Source organism: Eulemur rufifrons, chromosome 9, assembly GCF_041146395.1.
Source record: "Eulemur rufifrons isolate Redbay chromosome 9, OSU_ERuf_1, whole genome shotgun sequence".
Taxonomy (NCBI): domain Eukaryota; kingdom Metazoa; phylum Chordata; class Mammalia; order Primates; family Lemuridae; genus Eulemur; species Eulemur rufifrons.
This window is the reverse complement of record NC_090991.1, coordinates 38,352,693-38,376,575: the sequence shown is the minus strand read 5'-3', so window position 1 is coordinate 38,376,575 and position 23,883 is coordinate 38,352,693. Positions and strand designations below refer to the sequence as shown.

Here is a 23,883-nt window from a genome sequence, read left to right as displayed (position 1 = left end):
TGGCACCTTGATAAATTTTGCATTTACCGGGGGGGGGGGGGGGGGGAACGCCCCGCTGACTTCACCCTAGTCCCCGCCCTGTGCAAGCCTAAAGTCAGACTCAGCCCAGACGCTTCCTTGTAGGAATTGCGAGACGGGACCAGGATGGCAATGGCCAAAGGGACAGATGAATAACGGAGTGAAATCCTAACTCAGCCTCTGAGGCCAGCTGCTCAGCTGCCACCTCCTCTGTGAGGCCTCTGAAAGCTCGGTTGGGTTTTCTAGTTTCCTGTGTACGAAGTGCTGTACTCACAATGTAAAGGCCCACTTGAAAACTTATGCTTGCTTGCTAGATGACCCATGTCCGCTTGACCTAAGTCTATAATGTAAACCTATGTTTGTTTGCTGGCTAGGCTTGACTTATGTCCCTAACTGGAAAGATGTACCCTGCAGAGATAAAACAAAGCAATTAATTTGTAACCAATTGTTTAAACTTTCCAGCTGCCTGTCGTGAAATTTATTGTGCTTGCTTAACGCCTAAAAGAATATTCTTTAATTGGTTAATTGGTGCTGTTTTGTACACCTGCTTGCTTAAAGATTGTAACTGAAATGGGGGGCGGGGTCCGAGGCTGGTCCCAGACCCCACAGCTGTGGAGAAGATGATATAATGTTTCAACCACCGTGCCTGAAGTCAGGTAGCCTAATGTCACGTAGCTCTAACTTAGGGTAGTATAAAACCTTCCTGTTTTTGGGCTCAGGGCCATTCTCTGTACCTGTACCCTAACAGGGCAGGGGGTGGTCGCTGGCCAGCTAATAAAGACTCATAACTTGGCTCAATTCGGTCTCCAGGTGGTCATTTCTCGCACTCCATGCTATAACGATAAGCGTCACACCAACTCCTGAGGCAGATACTGCATTATACAGAGGAGGAAACAAGCTTCTTACTTGACGGTAGCACCCCGAGGTGGCAGAGGTAAGAATACGTCTGCCGCCCCTCTCCCAGGCCACTCCCCTGTTCTTTGGCAGGAGCCATTTTCTTGTGGGCACTACAGCAGAACGGCTCTCACCAGTCCCAGCACTGGCTACATGCTGCCTTCCGGGTTTAGGGTGACAGCGGAGGCCTTCCCGCTGTTGTCCCACCACTGTTTCCTCCACAAAGCTTCCCCGGGTGTCCTACACACCACAGGCCTCAGCACGATAACCAATGGCCCGTGGTGGGCAGACACACCCCAACTCCCCGGCCTCTCGCCTCCTCCCTTTAACCTTGCTGGGTCCCCTGGAGCGGCCTGTTTCCTCACCTTCCCGAAATCCTTTCTTCTTAGCACTTTTCTCATTTCTTCCTTGAGACTATTCTGAGAATGGGTGGGGGTGAGGAGGCAAAATGGTAGCCTCGGGGTTTGTAGGAGTGAAAGATATCTATTTAATGGTAAAATAGTGACAGAAAGAGGCAGAGGTGACCTGTGGGACCCAGTGCCCTATTTTTCCTATTAAAGACAAATCTCATCTTGAAAGTCCAGTTTGGTAAGATCCCAAGACCCCTCTGAACACCAGCCTCCTGATCCTAATGGCTACCGACCATGGCTTCGTTCGTGTTCCTTTTCTGTTTTTTAATTTTCAGCATTTTCTAGTTTTTTCGTTTCTCTCTTTTCTCCCAATTCTGTTTTTCCCTGTTCTTCCAACTCTTTACTGCCTACTTCTGGAAGTTTCTTTAGTCCTTCTGATTCACTTTTGCTTAATTCTCCTGAGAGTCTTTGGCTTAATTCTCCAGAAGGCCGCCTGTAAATTTCTCTGGATCCTCTCCTGCCCACTTCTGGTGGTTTCTTGCCTGCATCTCCTAATCTTGTGCCCAACTCTGACACGCCCTTGGCAACCTCTCCCGAACCTCTTCTGGCTTTTCCTGCTTCCACTCCGTGCTGTGCACTGGCTGTGCTCTCCAGGGCCTCCCGGAACGCCTCGTCGTCATCTGTCTCTTTGTCGCTCTCGATCTGCTCTCTTTCCCACTCCTTCATCACCTTCTCAGGCTCGCCTCTCACTCTGCTCCTTTCCTTCTCCTTTGCCGTTATCGTCTTATCTTCATACGGTGAAGCAGCCTCTTCTGAAAAACAAGAGAAAGGGGAGATGAAAGTTCGTCCCTGTGCTTCTGAGACGCAGATGAGAGAAAGGCCCTGAGAACGACTATTTTCACAAGCTCTTTACATTGGTGCTGGCAGCACACCTTTCCGGAAGGAGAGGAAGGGAGCCATCATGTCCTGGGTGCCAGCCCAGCTCTGGGCAGCACGAGGTGCTGTGGAGATTGTACCACCTGGCCATGGTGAAACTGTCATTGAGGTGAGAGCGCTGGAACAGCAGCCGCACGTAGGTAAATGGCAGAGCCAGAATTTGAACCTAGGACAGTCTGCCCCAGAGCACATTCTCTTTTCTCTACAATAAATAGTACAGGTGCTGGGAAACGACAGCGGGCTCTTTTCTCCAGCATCCTCATGCTGCCACTTTTTCTTTGTCCCTGGGAAGCACATTCATTGTCTGTTCCTATCAAAGTATGAGCAGGCTGCCAGCAGGAAGTTCGGGTGGAGAGCTGTCTTGCAGCTGGGGTGTCCTCACTCCTTGTTTTTAACAGTTACAGAGATAAATGACCCATTCCGCTGGCGTCCCCCTCATTCTCTTCCTGGAAGGCGCTGGTGTCTACCGCAAGGCGCCTGCCCAGGCTGTCCGGTCTCAGGGTTCCCCGCCGGTCGGAGGTGAACACACGTGCGATGCTGCCACCTGCTGTTCTGAGAGGGAAGTGCGGGCAGCTCCACCCGCGCAGAGCCTTCCGGATGGGATTTGGGGAGGACACTCAGCCTGGGGAGGGGAGGGCCGCCAGGGAAGGCTACATGGAGCATCTGCTTCCCTGCTGTCTCTCTCCACATCTGCCTCTCCTTTGGCTCCTTACAGCAGCTCCCAGGGCATGTGGGGGCAGAGACAGCCCCTACCTGAGGAGTTTGGCCACCACATGGCAGGTACTGCGTAATAACGGGCTGTCATCTGGCTGCTCATGTGCCCAGAAACCTCCTGCTGCCGGGCCTGGACCAGAGAGGACTTCAGCCTTGGAGCCTGGGGGGCTGCAGCCAGGAATCTGCACCAGGCTCCATCCTCCTGGGCCCCCAGCCCTGGCTCCCCTTCGCTGCAATCTGCCTGGAGTGAAGGCACCACCTGGCGGGGAGGGGCAGAGGCTGTCTCTGTCACCAGGAACAGTGTGGCACCATGGCAGAAGCATGGGTTCTAGAGCCATACTGCCCAAGACAAAACCAATGGGCAACTGTCACCCCCTGCCTCCATGTCCTCATCCGTAAAATCACGCAAACAATACTTCTTTCACAGCGTTCTCGGAAGGATCAGTCAGCCTTTAGAAGAATGCCTGGCCCACAGGAGGCATGAATGGCGATCAGCTACTGCTTTTTTCTTTGTAATTGTTTTAGTAGCTGGGATCACAGGTGCACCACCAACTACTGCTCTTATCACCGCGCTCCTCTAGGCCCCGCATGCTGGCCCCAGGAGCCTGGCTCTGGGCCAGGCTGAGGGCAGGGGGCCAAAGGCCTCTCTACTCCCTGGAGGCCTTGGGAGAAAGAATGTGACAAGGCCAGATTGCCAGCTGTTAGGCAGCCTCTGCACCTCGGCTCCACCTGGTGCCCCTCTGGCACCTGTCCTTCCCACTGCGGGTGCAAGAGCAGTGCCACGTGGCCGGGGAGAGTCGGGCTTCGAGTCACCCCTCCCCAGCTGTGGGGCCGGGGCAGGTGGCTCGCCTCACTCAGCCCCTTCCCCCACACAGTCCTTGCCTCCCAGGGTGGAGAGAGCCAGCAAGGTAATCCCTGTCAGGTGCCCAGTGCCTGGCACGCAGTTGACAGCCCCAGAAGTGTAGCGGCTGTTACTCCGCCTCTGTGACTTTGCTCCTGCTCTTCCTACTGGAAAGTCCCTCCCTCTTCCACTTCTGTCCTGGAAAACTCCTGGGCATCTTTTGGAGCCAGAGGTAGATGATTCCTCCTTGTCGCAGCCTCACCTACGTCCCCGGAGGCGCCCGCCGTGTGCGCTCTCACGGCAGCACCTCCAAGCGGGAGCCGGGCAGCTGCCAGCTCCACTGGTCCGCCCGGCCCCCGCGGTTGTGCATGGGCCTCTGTCGCCCCAGAATCTAACCCTTTCCTGGCACATGGCAAGTGCTCAGCAAGTACTTGGTGAAATAATTGAAGAAATAGATAAATGGGTTCTCAGGGCCAACAGCCCAGCCTGAGGTGAGCTGAACCCTCTTCCTGCCCCAGGGACAGGCTGAGGCTGCTGGTGGCACTGAAATCAAAAGTGCAGCAAGCCCCCCGACCCAGGGAGCTGCTGGGACATGTGGCTAGGCCCGAAGGAAGAGAAAGCAGAGGGAGAATGCTCAAACTGCCTTCTTCACGGTTCCAGGAACTCACCTTTCTCTTTCTTTTCTTTGATGGAGTCCCTGTAGTTGGTTTTCTTCAGTTCTTCGATGATGCCCTTGTTGGCATCGTCCAAGGCCTGTGGATGGTAGAGGGCGTGGTGAGCTCGTGACCCCGTTTGCACCTTTTTCTTTCCTCACCCAAGCCCCAGTCCCAGAAGGCGGGACTCTGGGGTAACTCTGCCACCCTCGGCTTCCTTCTGGCTCCTCTGAAGATGCCTGCCCTCAGGTTACTCAATACCTGGAATTATCCACAGTAAGTGGTATGAGAGATACACACTGCAAGTCCAAAGTCATTTCTCTTGGGCTTAGGCATGTATTTGGGACTTGTGTCTGTGTACAAATTTCTACCTAAAGCGGCTTTTGACTTCAGTCAATGCAAAAAGACAATCCAAGCCCCTAAGCAAGGCAGCAAGCTGAGGAAGGGACCCAGAAATACACCGAGGGGACAGGCAGGGGGCATGGCATGTCTTCAAAAGGGACTTCAAAGGTATTTGCAGTTTCTCCAGCTCGAGTTCCTGTTCAACAGGGGCCTGGGCCAAGCCTGCGGGCACCTTGAGGGCAGGTTCTGCCCCTTGCTCACAGCAGCCCAGGGGCGAGCACCGGGCAGAGCCCAGCGGCACTCAGAAGTGTGTACTGAGCAGCCCCCGGGCCTGGGAGCTCACTCTCCCTCGCAGTGTTGGTCTGTCCCCCGTGCGCCCTCCTGCCTGGACATGCCAGTCCAGGAGCATGAGACATCAGGGACCTGGTCCCATGAGGAGTCACTGAGGGCCAACAGGCACCTTCTCTCTGCCTCTTAACCCTTCAATGGCTGCCCAGCCTGAAAGGCAACCTCAAACCCTCCTTGCTGGGAACACCTCCAGCCCTGCCTCCCAAATGGGGCTCTGTTACTCTGAATTGCCCTGATCCCTTATGGCACTGGTCAGGAACTAGGGTTTGTGCTTTTGTTTTAATCTTCCTGTTGACACCAAGCTTCTTGGGGGCCAGGACCATGGTCCTATACCTTCACAGCCCAGAGCCCACTCACGCTCAGTAAATATTTACTGAATTGAATCGCCACGCTATCTACTTGCAGGGCGATCACATGGAAGAGAACTAAATGGGAGACCACATATGTACGTCATGCGGCACGTGGCAGGGCTTTAGTGAAGGTGGGAGCTCCTCCTCTGCAGGCCTAAGCTAGGGGCAGGGTAGACACATCAGGAGCCATGTCCCCTCCACAGAAGGAAGAGGACAGCAATGTGATAGGCCTAAGCTGCCCGGGGACTGTGCCTTCTGGGGTCTCTTGGGTATGATTTCTCTGCCACAGGAAGGAAGTGTCAGCTTCACCATGGTCCTCGCAAACAGCTCCCCATGAACTTCCCTCCCAAAAGACCGAAGGTGTGGGCTGCTTCCCTGCCATCTACAGCCCTTCAAGTCCAGGCTGGTGCACCGACTCTCTGGGGTCCTGTAACCCCAACTCCCTGCCATCGTGAACCCCAGTGGCCCTTGAACCCAGGCCCAGGGTCACTCTTCTGCCTGCCTTGGGCCCTTGGTGCCCACAGCCTCCCACATCTTCAGTGTTCTTGCCCCTCCTCAGCCTGGCCAAACCCTGCTGTCCTGTCCTTCAGGGCCTGGCATGAGGCCCACCTCCAGCTGGGAGCATCCTCGGGTGTCACTTCCCAAGGTCCCTGCTCCCTCTCCCAAGTGCCTGCTGCATCTCCAGTCTGGTCCCTGAGGGAGGCCACGCCTCTGGTGCTGCCCACGAGTTGTACAATCTGGCCACTCTCAACCATGGCGCAAGCTCCCCAAGGACAGGGGCCCCATTGAATTCACTCTGGCAGATGCTTACTGGGGTTCGGCCATGTGGGAACGGCTTAGGGACAGCAGGCTGGTTGGCAGTGGGAGGTGGGATGGTCAGGGGATTCTTCTCCAACTGCTCATGTGCCTGTGAGGTCACCATGCGGCCTCTCCGGAGCCTGTGTACCTGCCTGAAGTGGCTCTGGGAGTGGTGTGGGTAAGGGAGCACAAAGCACTTCCAAGTCTGCCTTGGGCTTCACCTTTGGTCTCTGACTCCTGACACAGGCTAGGCCAGCACTGTCCAACAGAGATTTCTGTGACAATGGGAATGTTCTAGATCTATACTAGGTAGTACCCAAGGGGTATATGTAGCTATTGACTATTTGAAATGTAACTAGTATGACTGAGAAATTGAGTTTTGCGTTTTATTTACTTTTAATTAACTGTATTTATTTATTTATTTTGAGACAGAGTCTCACTCTGTTGCCCGGGCTAGAGTGAGTGCCGTGGCGTCAGCCTAGCTCACAGCAACCTCAAACTCCTAGGCTCAAGTGATCCTCCTACCTCAGCCTCCCGAGTAGCTGGGACTACAGGCATGCGCCACCATACCCGCTAATTTTTCTATATATATATTTTTAGCTGTCCATATAATTTCTTTCTATTTTTAGTAGAGATGGGGTCTCGCTCTTGCTCAGGCTGGTCTCGAACTCCTGGCCTCAAGCAATCCTCCTGACTCAGCCTCCCAGAGAGCTAGGATTACAGGCGTGAGCCATCTCGCCCAGCCTTAATTAACTTTAAATAGACACATGTGGCTAGCAGCTGCCTCACTAAGCAGTATGGGTCTAGGCACTTACAAATGAGCCACATGGACGCTGAGGGGGCACCCATGGGGGCTGTGGCAGCCAGGAGGGATGGGCACCTCACAGAAGGTTTTCTGGAAGATGGGACTTCTAAGCTGAAACCTAAAGGTTGAGTGGGAGTTAGCCAGGTGAAGGAGATGGGAAGGGGAGGGTTTAGAATATTCCAGGCAGAGATAACAGAGGCATAAGAAAGCCTGTTCAGGAAAAGGCAGGACGCTGGCTGGAGCTGGCATGCAAGTTGGTGGGGGCTGGGCACTCACCAGCAGGAAGGCTGGGGGCGCCCACGGGGGAGAGGTTACCAGAGACCTTCCCAGCCCTGGCCCGAAAAAGCCAAGAACAGAGACACCCAGGAACCAACAAAGGGTGTGGGCAAGAGAACGAGGAAATCACACTGTATGTCTTGTAGTCTCCTGGAAAAGGTAGTATTTTTCAAACTGCAAGTCCTAAAATCACTTTAAAGGTCTGAACTAGCATTAAATAAAAGAAAATGGGGCCGGGCGTGGTGGCTCACGCCTGTAATCCTAGCACTCTGGGAGGCCGAGGCGGGTGGATTGCTCAAGGTCAGGAGTTCGAGACCAGCCTGAGCGAGACCCCGTCTCTACTAAAAATAGAAAAAGACATTATATGGACAACTAAAAATCTATATAGAAAAAATTAGCCGGGCATAGTGGCGCATGCCTGTAGTCCCAGCTACTCGGGAGGCTGAGGCAGTAGGATCGCTTAAGCCGAGGAGTCTGAGGTTGCTGTGAGCTAAGCTGACGCCACGGCACTCACTCTAGCCTGGGCAACAAAGTGAGACTCTGTCTCAACAAAAAAAAAAAAAAAAAGAAAATGGTAAAGAAAATAGAATACAATAGAAAATATCAGCATGCATGGTACATAGTAGAGGTAAATGTGTCTTTTTTAAACTTCTGTTTCTGGTTTTTGTTTGTTTCAAATAAAACTACGTGTACTGGGTCACTACGCAAACGGATGGCCATTGCCCTGCACGGAGTGTGTCCTGCAGTTGGTGGGGAATAAGTGGCAGTGGAGCGGCCACCTGAGGTGGAGGGGGAGCTGAGGGCCCAGCCACCCAACCCCGTCCCCACACCCAGCGCCCAGCGGGGTGACAAGGCTCACACTGATGATGGCCTGCTGCGCCTCGATGTTGTGGACAAGCTTCGCCCTCTCCAGGGCCTTCTCAAAGTTGTTCACAGCCGACTCGAAGTCTCTCAGCTTCACTGCAGGGCAAGTGGAGAAGGCACGTCAAACGTAGATTGTGACACTGTGTGTTGCGCGACCGAGCCCCCAGCCTGCCCGGCTGTGCCCCGTGCCCGTTAGCAGCTAGTGTGAGCTGGAGTCAGCCCCCGGCCCCGGCAGCGCCACTAAGCTGCTCGGCACCCTTTCCGTCACTTTCCTGGGCCGTCTCACCACTGAGGACCAGAGCCTTGGATGTCAGGCCATTCGAAGGTGTCAGTGAGGGAAAGGGACCTGTGGTGTGAGCCAGCGCACACATCATCTGTCTCCAGGGCAGAGGAGACAACCCCATCTTGCCCCATCTTTTGATTGTTCCAGAAGAGGAAATTCATATTTTTTAAACAGTCATTCAAATCTTTCAAAAACACTGTGCAGATCCAACAAAACGTGGAGGTTTGGACATGACCCGTAGGCCAGCTGCTGGAACCCCAGCTCTCTCGAGTCCAGCTCCCACCCCAAGGTCACCCAGCCAGTTAGCACCAGCACCAGCTGGTGCTGGGAGTGGAGTGATTGATTGATTGATTGAATTGTTCCCTTTAAAGGAGCTTCACTCACACCTGTAACCCTAGCACTCTGGGTAGCTGTGGTGGGATCACTTGAGCCCAGGAGTTTGGGATCAACCTGAGCAATAGTGAGACCCCATCTCTACAAAAAAATTTCAAAGAACTTAGCCAGGCGTGGTATTGTGTGCCTGTAGTCCCAGCTTCTCAGGAGGCTGAGGGGGGAAGATTGCTTGAGTTCAGGAGTTCAAGACCAGCCTGAGCAAGAGCGAGACCCAACCTCTACTAAAAACAGAAAAAATTAGCCAGGCGTGGTGGCAAACACCAGTAGTCCCAGCTACTCAGGAGGCTGATGCAAGAGGATTGCTTAAACCCAGGAGTTTGAGGCTGCTGTGAGCTAGGCTGACACCACAGCACTCTAGCTCAGGCAACAGAGCAAGACTCTGTCTCAAAAAAAAAAAGAATGCTTGTGTAAGAAGTACAAGGCAGGAAGAAGTGGCCCCATACGTGGATACATGGGCACTGTTTTAAGGATGACACCGTGCTGTGCTGTTCTGCAGCTGAGCTCAAGGGCAGAGGTAGCCAGGCTTTGCTGAAAGTAGGCACTTACCTAAGCGTGTTGGCCAGAATAGAATGACTTATCCCAACTCTCAGAATTAATCTGAGGGGCAGGGAAACGCTGGGATGGCAAACTCAGCCCACAGGATTCCCACCCCTGGGGTGGCAACTGGGCCTGAAAGGCTGGGAAATGTAGGGTGGTCGCCTCTGAGCCCATACCTTGTGCCTGAGCCACCAGAACGCTGGCGTTCAACTGCCACTCGATGTCCTCTTCCTCCTCGGCGCACTGCTGGGACTTCTCGCCATAATTCTGGGCCTGCCAGGCCTGGTCCAGCTCCAAGTAGCAGCGGCCAATCTCATGGAACAGCCAGGTCTTCTCCAGCGTGGTTTTTGCCAGAGGGATCTTCTCTTCCCACCTGGGAAAAGGAAGAACCAGGATAAATGTCTTCACCTCAAACTGTGCACAGTGGCACAGGAGGCCAAGGCTTCCTGCTGGGTGGCAGAATAAAACTTGTTCTACAACTACCAGTTCTTTTTTTTTTTTTTTTGAGACAATCAATGTCTCACTCTATTGCCCTGGGTAGAGTGCAGTGGTATCACAGCTGACTGCAATCTCAAATTCCTGGGCTCAAGTGATTCTACTGCCTCAACCCTCTAAACTACCTGGGACTACAGGTGCTTGCCACCATGCCAAACTAATTTTTCTATTTTTTGCAGAAATGGGGTCTCCATGTTGTCCAGGCCGGTCTTGAACTCCTGGCCTGGAGCAATCCTCCTGCCTCAGCCTCCCAAAGTGTTAGGATCACAGGTGTGAGCCACCAACCCTGGCCTGTTCTTTTAGATACAAGGGTGGAGTTAATAATCATTAACATATTTTAAAACTACTAAAGTTATTTTGGTGACATCTGTGGGATATTGAAATATTTTATTTTATTTTTGTTTTGTTTTGAGACAGAGTCTCGCTCTGTCAACTAGGCTAAAGTGCCATGGCATCAGCCTAGCTCACAGCAACCTCAGACTCCTGGACTAAAGCGATCCTCCTGCCTCAGCCTCCCAAGTAGCTGGGACTACAGGCATGTGCCACCATGCCTGGCTAATTTTTTCTATATATTTTTAGTTGTCCAGCTAATTTCTTTCTATTTTTAGTAGAGACAGGGGTGGGGGGTCTCACTCTTGCTCAGGCTGGTCTTGAACTCCTGGTCTCAAGTGATCTTCCTGCCTTGGCCTCCCAGAGTGCTAAGATTATAGGAGTGAGCCACCACGCCCGGCCTATGGGATGTCGAATTTGATACAACAGTTGAAAATAATGTTTAAAAATAGCAATTGAAATAACATAAAAATAATGTTTAAGAAAATTATTAAGTATATATGGGATAATCAACATTAAAAAGATTGGAATTAAAAAACAAAATATCAATAAAAGAACAGTATAAGAATTAGTACTTATCTTTGGGTGGTGGGACTGAATAATTTTTTCTTCTTTTCTGTATTTTCTGAATTAATATTTTAATAAGAACATATTTATTATAAAGCAGTTTATTACAGAAAGATAGTAATAGGTGGGTGAACTTTCATACTTCTCTGTCTTTCAGCATATAGACACCAGAGGCCACTCAGGAATCCAAATTATGTAGAGCAGGAGGCTGCTGGTGAAGAAGTCCATTTTGATAAAGCAATGAGAGCATGAAGGACAATTTCTCTCCATGCTAAGTGAGGGGACCCAACGAGCTGGCTCTCCTGGTATGGGCTGGTCTCCAGGCCTGGGCCTCCTCCAAGTCTTGTTGGGGCTGAGGAGATAACTAGCCCCAGGGTTAGACATCAAAAGTCTAGCAGTTGGGCCATCTGAAGAGCTCAGACACTGTTCCCAATGTCCCCATACCACCATAAAGAGTCACAGAATAGCCTCAAAAAGAGGTCTCAGAGATCAATTGGTCCACCAGTATCTGAACTTGACCAAAGGTAAGAATCACCTGGAGTGTTGTTAAAAATGGTTTCATGAGGCCAGGTGCGGTGGCTCACACCTGTAATCCTAGCACTCTTGGACATTGAGGTGGGAGGACTGCTTAAGCCCAGGAGTTTGAGGTTGCTGTGAGCTAGGCTGACGCCACGGCACTCTAGCCCGGGCAACAGATCGAGACTTTGTCTCAAAAAAAAAAGAAAAATGGTTTCATGAGTTCCAACTGACATCTGTAGAGTAAGAATTTCTAAGGGAGAGGCCCAGTAACTCATATGCCCAACAAGTACTACAGGTGGTTCTTATCACTGGGCCATTTTGAAAAATGCTGATTCCATTCCAATTATTCATTTATCTGATGAGCCCCAGAGTTTAGAAAGTGGCTTGCCAAGCTGGGCACAGTGCCACTACTCCCAGTTACATGGAAGGCTAAGGCAGCAGGATTGCTTGAGCCCAGGAGTTCAAGACCAGCCTGGGCAATATAGCAAGACCTCATTGCAGAAAAAAAAAAAAAAAGTAAGTGATTTGCCAATGCTCACCTAGCAGAACCAGAAGCCAAGCCCAGGTGTTCTAATACCTCTTTGCCTGGCAATCTGGCCCCAGGCTGAGATTCCAGGGTGAAGGTGGGACATCTCAGCCCCCAGAGGGGCAGTTCTTAGTCACTCACGTGTCAATGGCTTGCTGGAATTTCCCAACTCTGGCAAAAACCCTGCCAATGTTGTCAAGGGCTCTTGATTTTGCATCAGGAAGGTCACTGTGGGGAAGAAGAAAAACAAGCCATTCATTAGAAATCGGCCGTTCTAGGCACTGTGGAAATATTAATAGAAAAGAAAGCAAAGCAGGGGCCCTGGGCTCAGGGTTCCAGTTGGAGGAGTGATTCCCAGGCTGGCAAGCCCGTGGCCCGCAGGCCCTCTCCTGCCCTTTCTGGAGGCTAAGCAGTCAACAGCTCAAAAAGATGCTTGCTTATTTATTTATTTATCTATTTGTTTGTTTATTTAATTTATTTATTTATGAGGAGAAGGAAAGAGAAGTTTATTAATTTGCCAGCAAAATCAAGATGTTTCTTTGATTCATCAATTCCCCTTCTAGGAATCTACTTTAAGAAGATAATTTGAGGCCGGGCGTGGTGGCTCATGCCTGTAATCCTGGCACTCTGGGAGGCTGAGGTGGGAGGATCACTTGAGCTCAGGAGTTCAAGACCAGCCTCAGCAAGAGCACAACCCCGTCTCTACTAAAAATAGAAAGAAATTAGCTGGACAACTAAAAATATATAGAAAAAATTAGCCAGGCATGGTGGCGCATGCCTGTAGTCCCAGCTACTCAGGAGGCTGAGGCAGGAGGATCGCTTGAATCCAGGAGTCTGAGGTTGCTGTGAGCTAGGCTGATGCCACGGCACTCTAGCCCAGGGAGCAGAGGGAGACTTTGTCTCAAAAAAAAAAGAAAAAGAAGATAATTTGAAAAGAATGGTCACTAAAGGGCAGTTTATAATAAAGATTGGAAATAATCTAAATGTTATCAGTACTCAAGCAATGGCAATTTTTATGTATGAAAAAAATCTATGATATGTTAGGTTAAAAAGTCAAATTATAGGAGAGCATACTACATATTAATATATTGTCTCAATTGTGTTAAAAAATATATATGTGGGCCTGAAGCAAGATGCTATGCTCCTGGCTTTGAAGACGAGAAAGGAACCAGGAGCAAGGAGTACAGTGAATGCAGCTCTAGACGCTGGAAAAGGCAAGGGAACAAATTGTCCCCTCGAGCCTCTGGGGGGAGTACAGCCCTACAAACACCTTGATTTAGTCCAGTGAAGATGATTTCAGACTTCTAACGTCCAGAACTATAAAAGAATAAATGGGTGTCATTTTAAGCCACCAAAAACTATAGGTATTTTTAAGGAAGTAGAGAATATAAGTCTAACTATTAACAATGATCACCCAGAGAAAATGAAATTATGAGGGACACTTTCAATTATATCTGTATAATTTTAATTTTTCACAGTACTCGTGTCATCCAAAAAAATTAAGGTAGTTCCATAAAGAAAGACAACTGTGGCTCGGCGTGGTGGCTCATGCCTGTGATCCCAGCACTTTGGGAGGCCTGGGCAGGAAGATCACTTGAAGCCAGGAGTTTGAGACCAGCCTGGGCAACATAGTGAGATCCTACCTCTACAAAAAATTTAAAAAATTTGCTGGGCATGGGGGCACATGGCTGTAGTCCTGGCTACTCAGAAGACCGAGGCAGGAGGATCTCTTGAGCCCAGGAGCTCCAGGCTGCAGTGAGGTATGATGGTGCCACTGCACTCCAGCCTGGGTGACAGAGCCAGACCCTGTCTCTTAAAAAAAAAGAAAGAAAGAAAGACAATTGTTCCCTCTACTTCAGTTCTTTACAGTCACCATATGAATGTTCTGATTTCTCTATTAAAAAATACTTCCCCACAACAAATGATACAGTAACTTGCTCCCCAGTCCTAGCTCCCCTCCAAACAGCACCCCCTCTCCCTCCCCCTTTCCCAAGCAAGGCTCTGCCCCCAGCTCCACTGAAACCCAGTGGGAGCCGCCACCCTTGCCCTGCTTCGCCCCACCTTAGCACGGCTTCCATGGAGTGTGGTCCTCTGCGCCATCCTCCCCACTGGTGCCAGGCCTATCTTTCAAAATGCAAATCCGACCAAGCCATTCCTCTACCTAAGGTCCTTCGTCATATCCCACAGCAACACTCACAAATAGCTGCAGAGCTTCACGGGAGCACTGTTTGTGGAACAACTTAAGTGTCTGCCCACAGAGTTAAATACGTCACTGAGTGTGGTGAAATGGCTTTCTGCAAAGTCATTCAAAGAATGAGACCCCATATTCTCCTTAAAAAAAAAAAAAAAAAAAAGCATAACAACAAACCGCTTTTGTTTTCAAAATCCTACATGTATATGTGTACATAAGCATGCAGGTAAATACACTGGAAGGGGCCAGAAAGACACATTCCAACAAAATCCCAGGGAAGTATGCAGGAAGGTGGGTGGGGACTTCCAAGTTTCGCTCTGACCAAGGCGAACAGCGCAGTGCTGGAGAACAAATAAACTCCTTGCCCGGCCTCAGTGCCTGCAGGCCCCCAGCCCTGCCCCACCACCTGCAGTGCCCTGCATCCTCCACCCCTGCCACATCTCCCTGCCAAGATGCCCTTCCCTCCCTCTTGTCCACCTTGCCGCCCTGACCCTGCTGTCCTCTCTGAGCCCGTGCTGTGCTCCTGCCTGCCTCTCTCCCTGGGCCCTGGGCCACACTTTGCACCTGCTGCTCTCATAGCACCTAGGAGTCATTCCCCCTGCTAGGGTGGGTGCTCTGTTATGGTGAGAGGAATGAATGAATAAACTGTAACATGTTAATTTAGTTTTTTGTTTTGTTTTGTTTGTTTGCCTTATCTTTTTTGTTCTTTGTTGTTAATGTGTTGATTTAGTCATAATAATATGTACTAAGAAATCACAATAGTAGCTAATGCCTGTAATCCCAGCACTTTGGGAAGCCCAGGCAGGAGTAACGCTTGAGGCCAGGAGTTCAAGAACAGCCTGGGCAACATAGGAAGACCCTGTCTCTCCAGAAAAAAAAAAAAAGGAAAGAAATCACAATAGCAATGAGAAAGCATGCAATCAAATCCTGTATAGAGTATTCAGAGAAATAAATGAGGGCTGGAGGCATTGGAGGAGGTACTTAGCCCAGCAAGCGGCTGATTAAAATGAGGGAGTACAGGGTACTCAGGACTCACAGGTAAGTGTGGAGCTTTGTCTGAGTGAGGCCCTTTTGTAGAAGTTAAAAAGAAGCTAACATGGCTAAGGGACACCTGTTTACTTATTCAGTCACTTTGCACTCATTTATTACGTGCCCATAATGTGGCAGGTGCTGGGAATACAACATAGCCCTTTCGAAGTCCAAAGTGTAACGGGGCAGACAGGGTACCTGTGGAGAGGGGACACAGGGAAGGGACTTTTTTCTTTTTTTTTTTTTGAAACAAGGTCTCACTGTGTTGCCCCGCCTAGAATACAGTGGCGTCATCGTAGCTCACAGCAACCTCAAACTCCTGGGCTCAAGGATCCTCCTGCCTCGGCCTCCTGAGTAGCTGGGACTACAGGTGTGCACCACCACGCATGGCTAATTTTTCTATTTTTTGTAGAGACGGGGTCTCGCTCTTGCTCAGGCTGGTCTAGAACTCCTGGGCTCAAGCAATCCTCCTGCCTTGGCCTTTCAAAGTGCGAGGATTACAGGCATGAGCCACTGCACCCAGCCCATGAGAGATTTTTAAATCACCCCTGGGGCCGGGTGCGGTGGCTCATGCCTGTAATCCTAGCACTCTGGGAGGCCGAGGTGGGCGGATCGCTTGAGGTCAGGAGTTCAAGACCAGCCTGAGCAAGAGTGAGACCCCATCTCTACTAAAAAAATAGAAAGAAATTATATGGACAGCCAAAAATACATATAGAAAAAACTAGCCGGGCATGGTGGTGCATGCCTGTAGTCCCAGCTACTCGGGAGGCTGAGACAGGAGGATCGCTTGAGCCCAGGAGTTTGAGGTTGCTGTGAGCTAGGCTGACGCCATGGCACTCACTCTAGCCTGGGCAACAGAGTGAGACTCTGTCTCAAAAAAAAAAAAAATAAAAATAAAAAAATAAATAAATCGCCCCTGGGGCACTAGGCAGGCTTTCTGGAAGGGGGTTCCTTATCTAAATGTTGGGGAATGAGTGAGAGGCGACCTGACACAGCCAGTGCTGGGGAAAGGGGGACTGGCTGGAGCAGAGTGCAGGCTGGCAGCCTCTGCCTGGCTTGCGTGTGTGCACAGAGCTTTACGCTGGCTGGGCCCAGGACGCCCCGGGGCCTGACGAAAGCCAGGTCAAGGGAGGCCAGCCGAGGTCCAGTCAGAAAGAGCAGCCTGTGTCGAGCAGGGTGCTGGAACTTCATCCTGACCGTGGGATTTGTTTTTTACAGAAGGGCCAGCTGAGCTGCAGGAAGCCCAGGTCACAGGAAACAGGCAAAAAGTGAGGAGGGTTGGGACTGAGTTGTGGGAGGGAAACAGAAGGCCCAGATAGGACAGAGGAGGAGACAGAGGGGGAGAGGGCAGAGGATGTGGCCGGGGCTGGGCGTGAACAGTGAGGGAAAGGAGGTACCTGGGAAGCCTCTTGGGCTTCTGGCTTGGGGACTGAGTGGCCAACAGTGCCATCCACAGGGATAGGGAATCCTGGAGCAAGAAGTATGGAAGATAATGGATTCTGACTTGAACGTGAGAAGTCTGGGATTGCTGCGGGACATCCAAATGGAAATGCCTTACAATCAGCTGGACAGGGAGCTCTGGGGCTCAGGAGAGAGGTCTGGTGAGAAGTAAAGATTTTTAACTCATTTGTGCATGGGAGATGGTTGGATCCAAGGTTGGATCCATATCGTATTTAATCCGTACAGTCTCTCTGAGTTGGTATTATTATACCTTCGTTAGAGATGAAGAAACTGAGGCGAAGAATGACTTAGTAGAATCCGAGTAGCTTCTAAGTGGCAGAGCCCGGATGCAAAAATGAGTCTGTCTTTAGAGCTGTTTTTTTCCTACTTCTGGAATGGCCAATGTGTGATATTCCTGGTTAGCACGGTGGGGGCAGGTGAGAAATGACCTGGGAATGGACGGCATTTGGGGCCTGGATCAGTGAAAAGGGCAGGTGACAGGTGTGTTCAGGGAAGACTGCTATAGGAGGGCCTTGAGGGCCAGACGGGGTTTGGTTTTTAACCCGCAGGCATTGAGGGGCCCAGGCCTGCCTGTCAGCAGGAGAAGGAAAGTTGATGGAGAAGATTTGTGGGAGGAGCTGGAGAGAGAAGGCAGAGGCAGGGAGGGCGGCGGTGGTAGGCCAAGGGTTGGGCACCAGGCGTGATCCGAGCCCTGCCCACCCTTCCCTGGCAGTGCTGGGTGATCTCCAGCCTCCGGCTTCCTCCTGCCTCAGGGCCTTCCCGTGTGCGTCCCCAATGTCCACTCAAGTCCTCCTGGAATGTGTTTCTTACAGTACTGGATCCTGTACTTTTCCCCCATGGCACTTACCACAGTTGCAAATAAGCTATGTCCCTTTTTGACATATGAGGGAAATGGCCCTTGTGTTTGCTCACTGCTCTGTTCCCAATGCGAGCAGCCTCTGGCATGTCTTGCAGTCTGCGGCTGCGTGATTGTTGAGGTGATGTAGAATAAAAATATCCCCAAGAGCCAGATCATCAGGTGCTTTTTGGAATTTTGAGCCACTACCCTCTTGTGGCAAAAAAGCAAACAGCTTAGATTTGCTCCCTACCCCCAGTCCCAGGCAGGTGGTCGCTACCTCTGGAGGAATCTGCCCCAGGCATGCAGGACAGAAAATGGGTGCTAAGCCACCAGCAGTCCTGGCAAAGGTCACACAGAGCCCCAGGCCCCACTCCTCTGTAGGCCCATGGCCTTGGCCTGCTCCAGGGCACTCACTATTCCTTGGCGATCTCCAGGTCCTTTCTGTGGCTCTGCAGGGCTGCCGCCAACTGCCCCAGCTCAATCTGGGCATTCCCTATGCAGCTGTACAAGTTTCCAACCAGTTCATCCTTGTTGGGTACCTCTTCTTTGTTCCATTCCAGTACCTTCTTCAGCACTTTCTCAGCTTTCTGAAGGCTCCCTTCGGCACTGCCGCTGGTCAGCACTGGGAAGGGAAAGGGGTGACGTGGAGGTGACAGTGGCCTCCCCTTGGCTGAAGGGGTAACTCCTCTCCCCCCAGATACCATCCGCAGGTGAGAGAGCCCAGGGGCTCAGGCGACTACTGCTCCCTCCCCATGTGGCAAGGGACTGCAGGCATCTGCCCTGCCCCTCCGAGAACACCACCCACACATGTCGATGTCCTCCAGGCTCTTGAGGATGTAATGGGCTGTCTGTGACGGACTGCGTTTGCGGTCCCGCAGCCATTTCTCTTGCATCAGCTTCCGGTCCCGCTCCCTGGCATAGATTGGCTTCTGCTGCCTCCAGAAGTCGCTGCGGGTGTCCAGGTAGTTGATGCCCGTTATGATGAGGTCCTCCACGGTCAGGCCGCCCTTCATGGTGCCTCTGATCAGGTCTGTGGGGAAGGGGTGTGAGGAGGCGCCAAGGAGAACAGGCCTCTGAGGGAGTCACCTCCTCTTGGCTCCGGGCCCTGTGGCAGGGCCCTCTGTGAGGAGCTCTGCCTGGAGCTATGGAAACGGTGAGGAAAGTGAGTGCAGCGGTGGCAGAGTGGGTTTATCCAGGCCAGGGTGAGGCCAGAGCCCCCTTTCAGGAACTACCATGGTGCAGGCCCCTCATGGCAAGATCTGAGGAGCTAGAAGGAACAGTGGTAGCTCACTGAGAAGCCTCTAGCCCTTGGGGCCCCCTCATTTTAACCTGTGTCCTCGGAGCAGACTGAGTCCAAATGTACAACCTGGCCCAGGCTGCCGGTGCCCAGTGATTCCCCAGGTGCCAAGTGGGCCAGTGTGTGCTAGGAGCTGGAGGACAGTGCGTGCCCAAGCCCTTCCCACTGCCTGGCCAGAGGTTAGAGCCGGTAGCAAAGCCACAAGGCCACCTGGGGTAATGTTCAGGACACCCCTTCCCGCCACAGCAGGTCCTCTGGAGAATAGGAAGCATTCAAGCCTGTTATCCAGGAGATGTGCCAGCAATGAAGCTGTTACGCCCTGCAGGGAACCCTGCACGTGACTTTGGGAAGCCAGTTCTAGAAAACAGGCATTTGTTTCGAGGGTGACCCCTGCTCAGCCTTATCAGCTAATGGCAGTACTGCCACCCCCATGTTTGTGTGAGACATTCATTGTAGGGCACTGTCCTATGTCCTGTCACTGGCAGCACAGTGTGGTAGAAAGAGCACTGGACTAGACGTCAGGAGGCCTGGGTTCCAGTGTTGATTCTACCATTAACTTGCTTGTCACCTTGGAAAAGTTACTCCCCATTCAGGGTCCCTATTTCCTAATCTATGAAAGAAGAGATTGGAACAGATGATGTTTCAGAACATTCTAGCACTAATATCCTTGGATTCGAGCACCTGTCTGTAGATTCCTTTGCCCAATGTACAGATTGAAGGCTCAGGGGACCTTTAGGGTTGACGGTGGTAAAGGAGCCCAAATCTCTGTTGTTCCCTCCCAGGGTACCACAGAGCTTAAGAGCACTGGCTCTTTAATTAGACTTCCTGGATTCAAATACAAGCCATGTTGTTGCCTCCCTATGTGTGTACTTAGTTTCCACAGGTCTGCGCCTCAGTTTCCTCATCTGTAAAATAAGACTGCTAATAAAACCTGTCCACAGGTACATGTCAGCTAATATTATATGACGGGCTCTGCCTCTGGCTCATGCATTGAGCATCCACCCAGATTTCCTTTGCCCCATGTCCCCCTGCCAACAAAGTGTCAGAAACCTTCATCTGCTAGGAGCTTCTCCAGATACTCTTTGTCCACGTAGAGCTCCCCCAGAAGCTGGCGGACAATCTTCTCACTCTTGAGTGAGCCCTTCCGCTTGGACTCTGTCTTGGTGTGGTATGAGATGTGTTTCATTGGAGGATGCTTCTGCTGGGCTTTCATATTCTGGAAAAACGGAGCAACATCCAACAGAGCTTCAACAAGGTGCACAGTGTACCCAGCCGTGGCCCCAGAGTCTGTGATTCCAGATTTCTCCAACTCCAGGACCTCTCTGTGGGCTGAGAATCATGGAGTATGCCTGGTCGGGCAACAGCTAGACTCCCAAGACCTCTCTGGAGCTGGGGCAGAATCCCATGGCTACCCATGATGGCCAGGAGCTAATAGTTCCCAGGCAAGAGGGCCACTAAGACCTGTGCTTCTCAGGCACCCGTGGCCTCTTCTCTTAGAAGGACACAACCACAGAACCAGGGCCCTTACCTCAGCCTGCTTGCTTAAGAAGGAAAGGTCCCCTTTGTTTTCCAGCTTAATTGAAGAAGGACCTACAAGGACAGAAGCTGGAGCTCAGGTTGGCCAGGCTCCCCACGCACAACCTATCACATATTTTGATGTGGAAATGGTTGCCTTTGGCAGAGGGATGGTGGAGGCTGTGGTAAAGCTGGTCCGGAGCCAGCCTAGCAGGCAAATGGTGCAGGCTGTTGGGTGTAACACTCTTCCAGGAGCTGGTCAGTCCCAACTAGCCCACCGCCATGGCAACCGGATTTCCAAAGGGAGGCCCTGGGCACAGGGGCACTCCCCTTCATGTGCCATTGCCATTTCCACACTCTGCCGCCCACAGTGGCAAACTCTCATCTGCCTCCCTCCTCCTTCTTCCATTGAGCTGATTGGTAAGGCCAGCCCCTTAGAATATAGGTGGTGAGGGAGGAAGCCAGGGACTAGGGAAGGCTAGACCCCATTCTGTCTTATGATACCAGGCTAAAGGTAAGCCTACCTTGAAACAGCCATTCTAACCTGGCCTTTAGGAAAACCAGGTGCTGCAGTACTCAGTACAATGGATCAGGGACTGGGCCTCCCAGTGGACAGTTTGTAATCCTCAACAGTGTTAGCAGTAGCCAAATCCAAGCATGGGACTCCCTGTAGGCCTGGTAGTGGTTGCTCACCCACTGCACCTCAGGCCTTCCTCTAAACCTAAGGATTCCAAGAGCCTTCCTGGATAAGGATATATACCCTGTGATCACTCACTTCCCACTGAATTGTTGATGGCTTCCTGGGCTTTCTGAATTCCAACTTTGAATTCCCGATCAGGCCGCAGCCTATAGCCTCGATGATAGAACACCAAGGCAAACTCAAAGTCTCCCATGGTGTACAATGTCTCAGCCTTTTGTAGAATCCCCTGGAATGAGAGGAAGTCAAATCAATGTGGACAGATAAGGCCTTACAGGACTCAGGTGTGGCAGAACAGAAGGGTCCTGGGTCAAGGGTCAAGGCTGGGACACGGGCAGGGAGCTAGGCAAGTGACCTATGGAGAGAAAATGGCATCAAACACTAGGCAGTCTAGCCAGTTCTTCAAATACTTGTAACGAGAGGCTGCTACAGGCTATAGCAGTGGTGAAAGCAAGACTGAGTCCTCCCACCCATGCAGTCACCTTGCAGAAAGTTGGGTCACTCTGGAGTGAAGCCTCAGCATCCTTCAGGGATTTCTCCAAGTTTCCCATCTTTAGGAAGCACTTGGAGCGGGCAACCAGGCAGTTCTTGTCTCCATTCTGAAGGTGAAGAGCCTGAGAAAGGAACCACTCAGGTTGACAGGCACCATGAAGAACAAAATAGAAGCTCAACTGGAAAGGGCAGCCCAGACCCTCCTGCAGTTTCGAGGGGACTCTTCAGGCCAGCAAACATGCTCTGGATCTTATCAGACAAAAGCAGCATAACACTGATCTTTGCTCAGTCAACTTGATTATCTGCACGCAGCTTATCTTGAACAAGGTCGAATCACAGCTATGGTGGAAGCTACTGGTTGAGATGAAAGAATATGCTACTCTGTGGATACACTGACTTTCTGCCAATGCCTAAGATCCCCCCAATCCACGCAGGCAATAGAACCAAAGGATGTTTTATACACATCAAATTCAACCACAAACCTGAAATGGCTGCACAACACACTCAAGACGAATTTCATAAGGCTAAGCATTCTTAAGACAGACAAAACGGATTTTAGGACAAAAGGCAATCTGCAAGAAGGCTGCATTCCACTGGCCTTCTCTTTTTACGTAGCTAATTGAGAACTAATCACTAGTTCAGGAGATTACCATGAAAATGCCAGGAAAACTGAAATTGTGATTTTTGGTTCTAAAATGGGGGTGGGTGAGTCCCACATTCCCCATGTCCTCTTCTTCTGTTAGAGATTATTACCATAGTCTGTGGTGTATTGTCCTTTCTGAAGTATCAAACTGAACCCATCCCTTTCTAGGACCTTCTTATTTTTCTAAGAAGAGGAAGTAGCTACTGTCTCTCCTGGAAACAGACCACTTCTCATCCAAAGCGACCTTCCTTGGGGTGTTCTTTTTTCTCTGCCTGGGCTTCTCCAGGATAGGAGAAGGTTCAGCAAGAGGAAAATGAGCGGGGGCAGGGCTCCTGAACTCAATTGTTCACCCATCTGGTCCTCATTTCTGGTTTTAGGGTGTGGTTGGTGATTGAAAGGGACAAAAGACTCTGAGTAGCAGTTGAGAAGCTTGACTTTAGAGGGAGTCTCAGGACTGGTTAGCGAGCTATCCTACCACTCCCTTTGCAATAAGAAGCAGGCTATCTGTAGCAAAAGAAATTGTCATAAGAATATGTTATAGTTTACCTGTGTGGATGTATAGTCTGATGGTTAGCAACTCAACACGGGAGTCTAAGTGCCTGGCTTTGAATCCTTCCTCTGCCACTTGCTAGTTCAGTGACCTTGGGCATGTTGCTCAACTTCGCTATCAGTTTCCTCATTTATAAAACATAGTGATAATAGTACCTCCCTCATAGAATTGCGCTGCGCTCAGCAGTGTGCCTGATATCCTCAAACAGTACCCGATCCCCTGAGGGTGGGGCGGTGCAATTTATACTAAGGTTATTATGATAATGTTAGTTACTTACTGACCACCTTTTATAAGCAACTCTGTGCCAGAGACATCGTGGCTTCTACATGCAACCTCCCAGCCAATCTCCCGGTCAATGACGGGAAATTGAGGCTGCTCTGTGGAAAGGAGGCCAGTTTATCACGAAAAATTTAAGTAAAAGTAGAGGAAGAGGTCACTGTTAATGCAGACAATGGAGAACGCCAGTGGGAACGGATAGGAATGACCAAGCACGGGGCTTATCTGTGACAGTGCTGTATCAATAAGGAACCAGTGAATAATAGAAACAATAGGGTCCTCCAGGCATCATCAGGGCCTCAGTGTTAACTGTACTCGAAAGCGGTGACGGGTGGTGGACAGGTTCAGAGCACGACTCACGTTGCTGAAGCTCTGGACGGCTTTAGAGAATTCCCCACACAGGTAGAGCCGCTCGCCCTCCGCCATGTAAGAGGAAAACGTGCTTCGTAGGACCTCGACTTCGGAGTCCGACATGGTGACCAGAGTTGAAAACGCGAAAGCAGAGAAATAGAGAAAAAGAAGCCGGAGAACCTCCCCTCGGTTTGCGGAAGCTCCGTATCTTGGCAACCGAGAGGCGCAGAGTGACTTCCGGTCCCGCCCCTGGCTCCAGCGGCGCCTGACCGCGGGTACATCCGCCCGGCGTGCGCATGCGCACGCCCCGCGGCGCACTGGTCCGGCTAGTGATCAGCACGTGGCTGGCGGCTGACGGGCGGCCGAGCTCCGTGGTGTTTGCAGTTGCACGCTCCGTCGGCTCTCCCCGGAGTTGCCACGTGGAAAGGCTACTGTGCAAGGCAGCCAAGAAAATAGGAAGCGGGGGTGGGGGGGGTGGAGGCAAAGTTCCAAATAGAGATAAGGCATACATGGCACGGGGATGTGCCCCACTCACTGTCATTAGGGGGAGAGAGCACTGGGCTTGGAGTCAGAATTCTTGGGTGGTTTTCACTCCTGTCACGTCCTTACTGCGTGACCCTGCAAGAGGCACGTAAGGGCTCTGAGCCTCGAATGTTCCACCTGCCAAATGAAGGTGAAAATAGTAGAACCCTCAGGGATGTGAG

The 23,883-nt window shown here is 51.2% G+C and overlaps 1 protein-coding gene across 5 annotated transcripts; it reads right to left on the bottom strand.

The window, feature by feature from the left end:
* Positions 1-36: 36 nt before the first annotated feature.
* On the bottom strand, positions 37-23,385 carry ODAD4 (outer dynein arm docking complex subunit 4). 5 transcript variants are annotated; one of them, XM_069482521.1, is made up of 12 exons: positions 23,189-23,385; positions 21,350-21,481; positions 20,946-21,096; positions 20,184-20,245; positions 19,706-19,871; positions 18,164-18,388; positions 17,773-17,980; positions 11,981-12,067; positions 9,579-9,775; positions 8,185-8,285; positions 4,422-4,506; positions 37-2,074 (listed from the first exon to the last, which is right to left on the bottom strand). In XM_069482521.1, exons 1-12 carry the CDS (start codon positions 23,300-23,302, stop codon positions 1,587-1,589), a joined length of 2,016 nt encoding a protein of 671 aa, XP_069338622.1. In that variant the 5' UTR covers positions 23,303-23,385; the 3' UTR covers positions 37-1,586. The 5 variants fall into 5 exon arrangements, with proteins under 5 accessions (XP_069338622.1, XP_069338617.1, XP_069338621.1 ...); XM_069482516.1 differs by having other exon boundaries at positions 37-2,071; positions 23,189-23,370; XM_069482520.1 differs by lacking the exons at positions 20,184-20,245; positions 23,189-23,385 and adding an exon at positions 22,549-23,182.
* Positions 23,386-23,883: the final 498 nt, after the last annotated feature.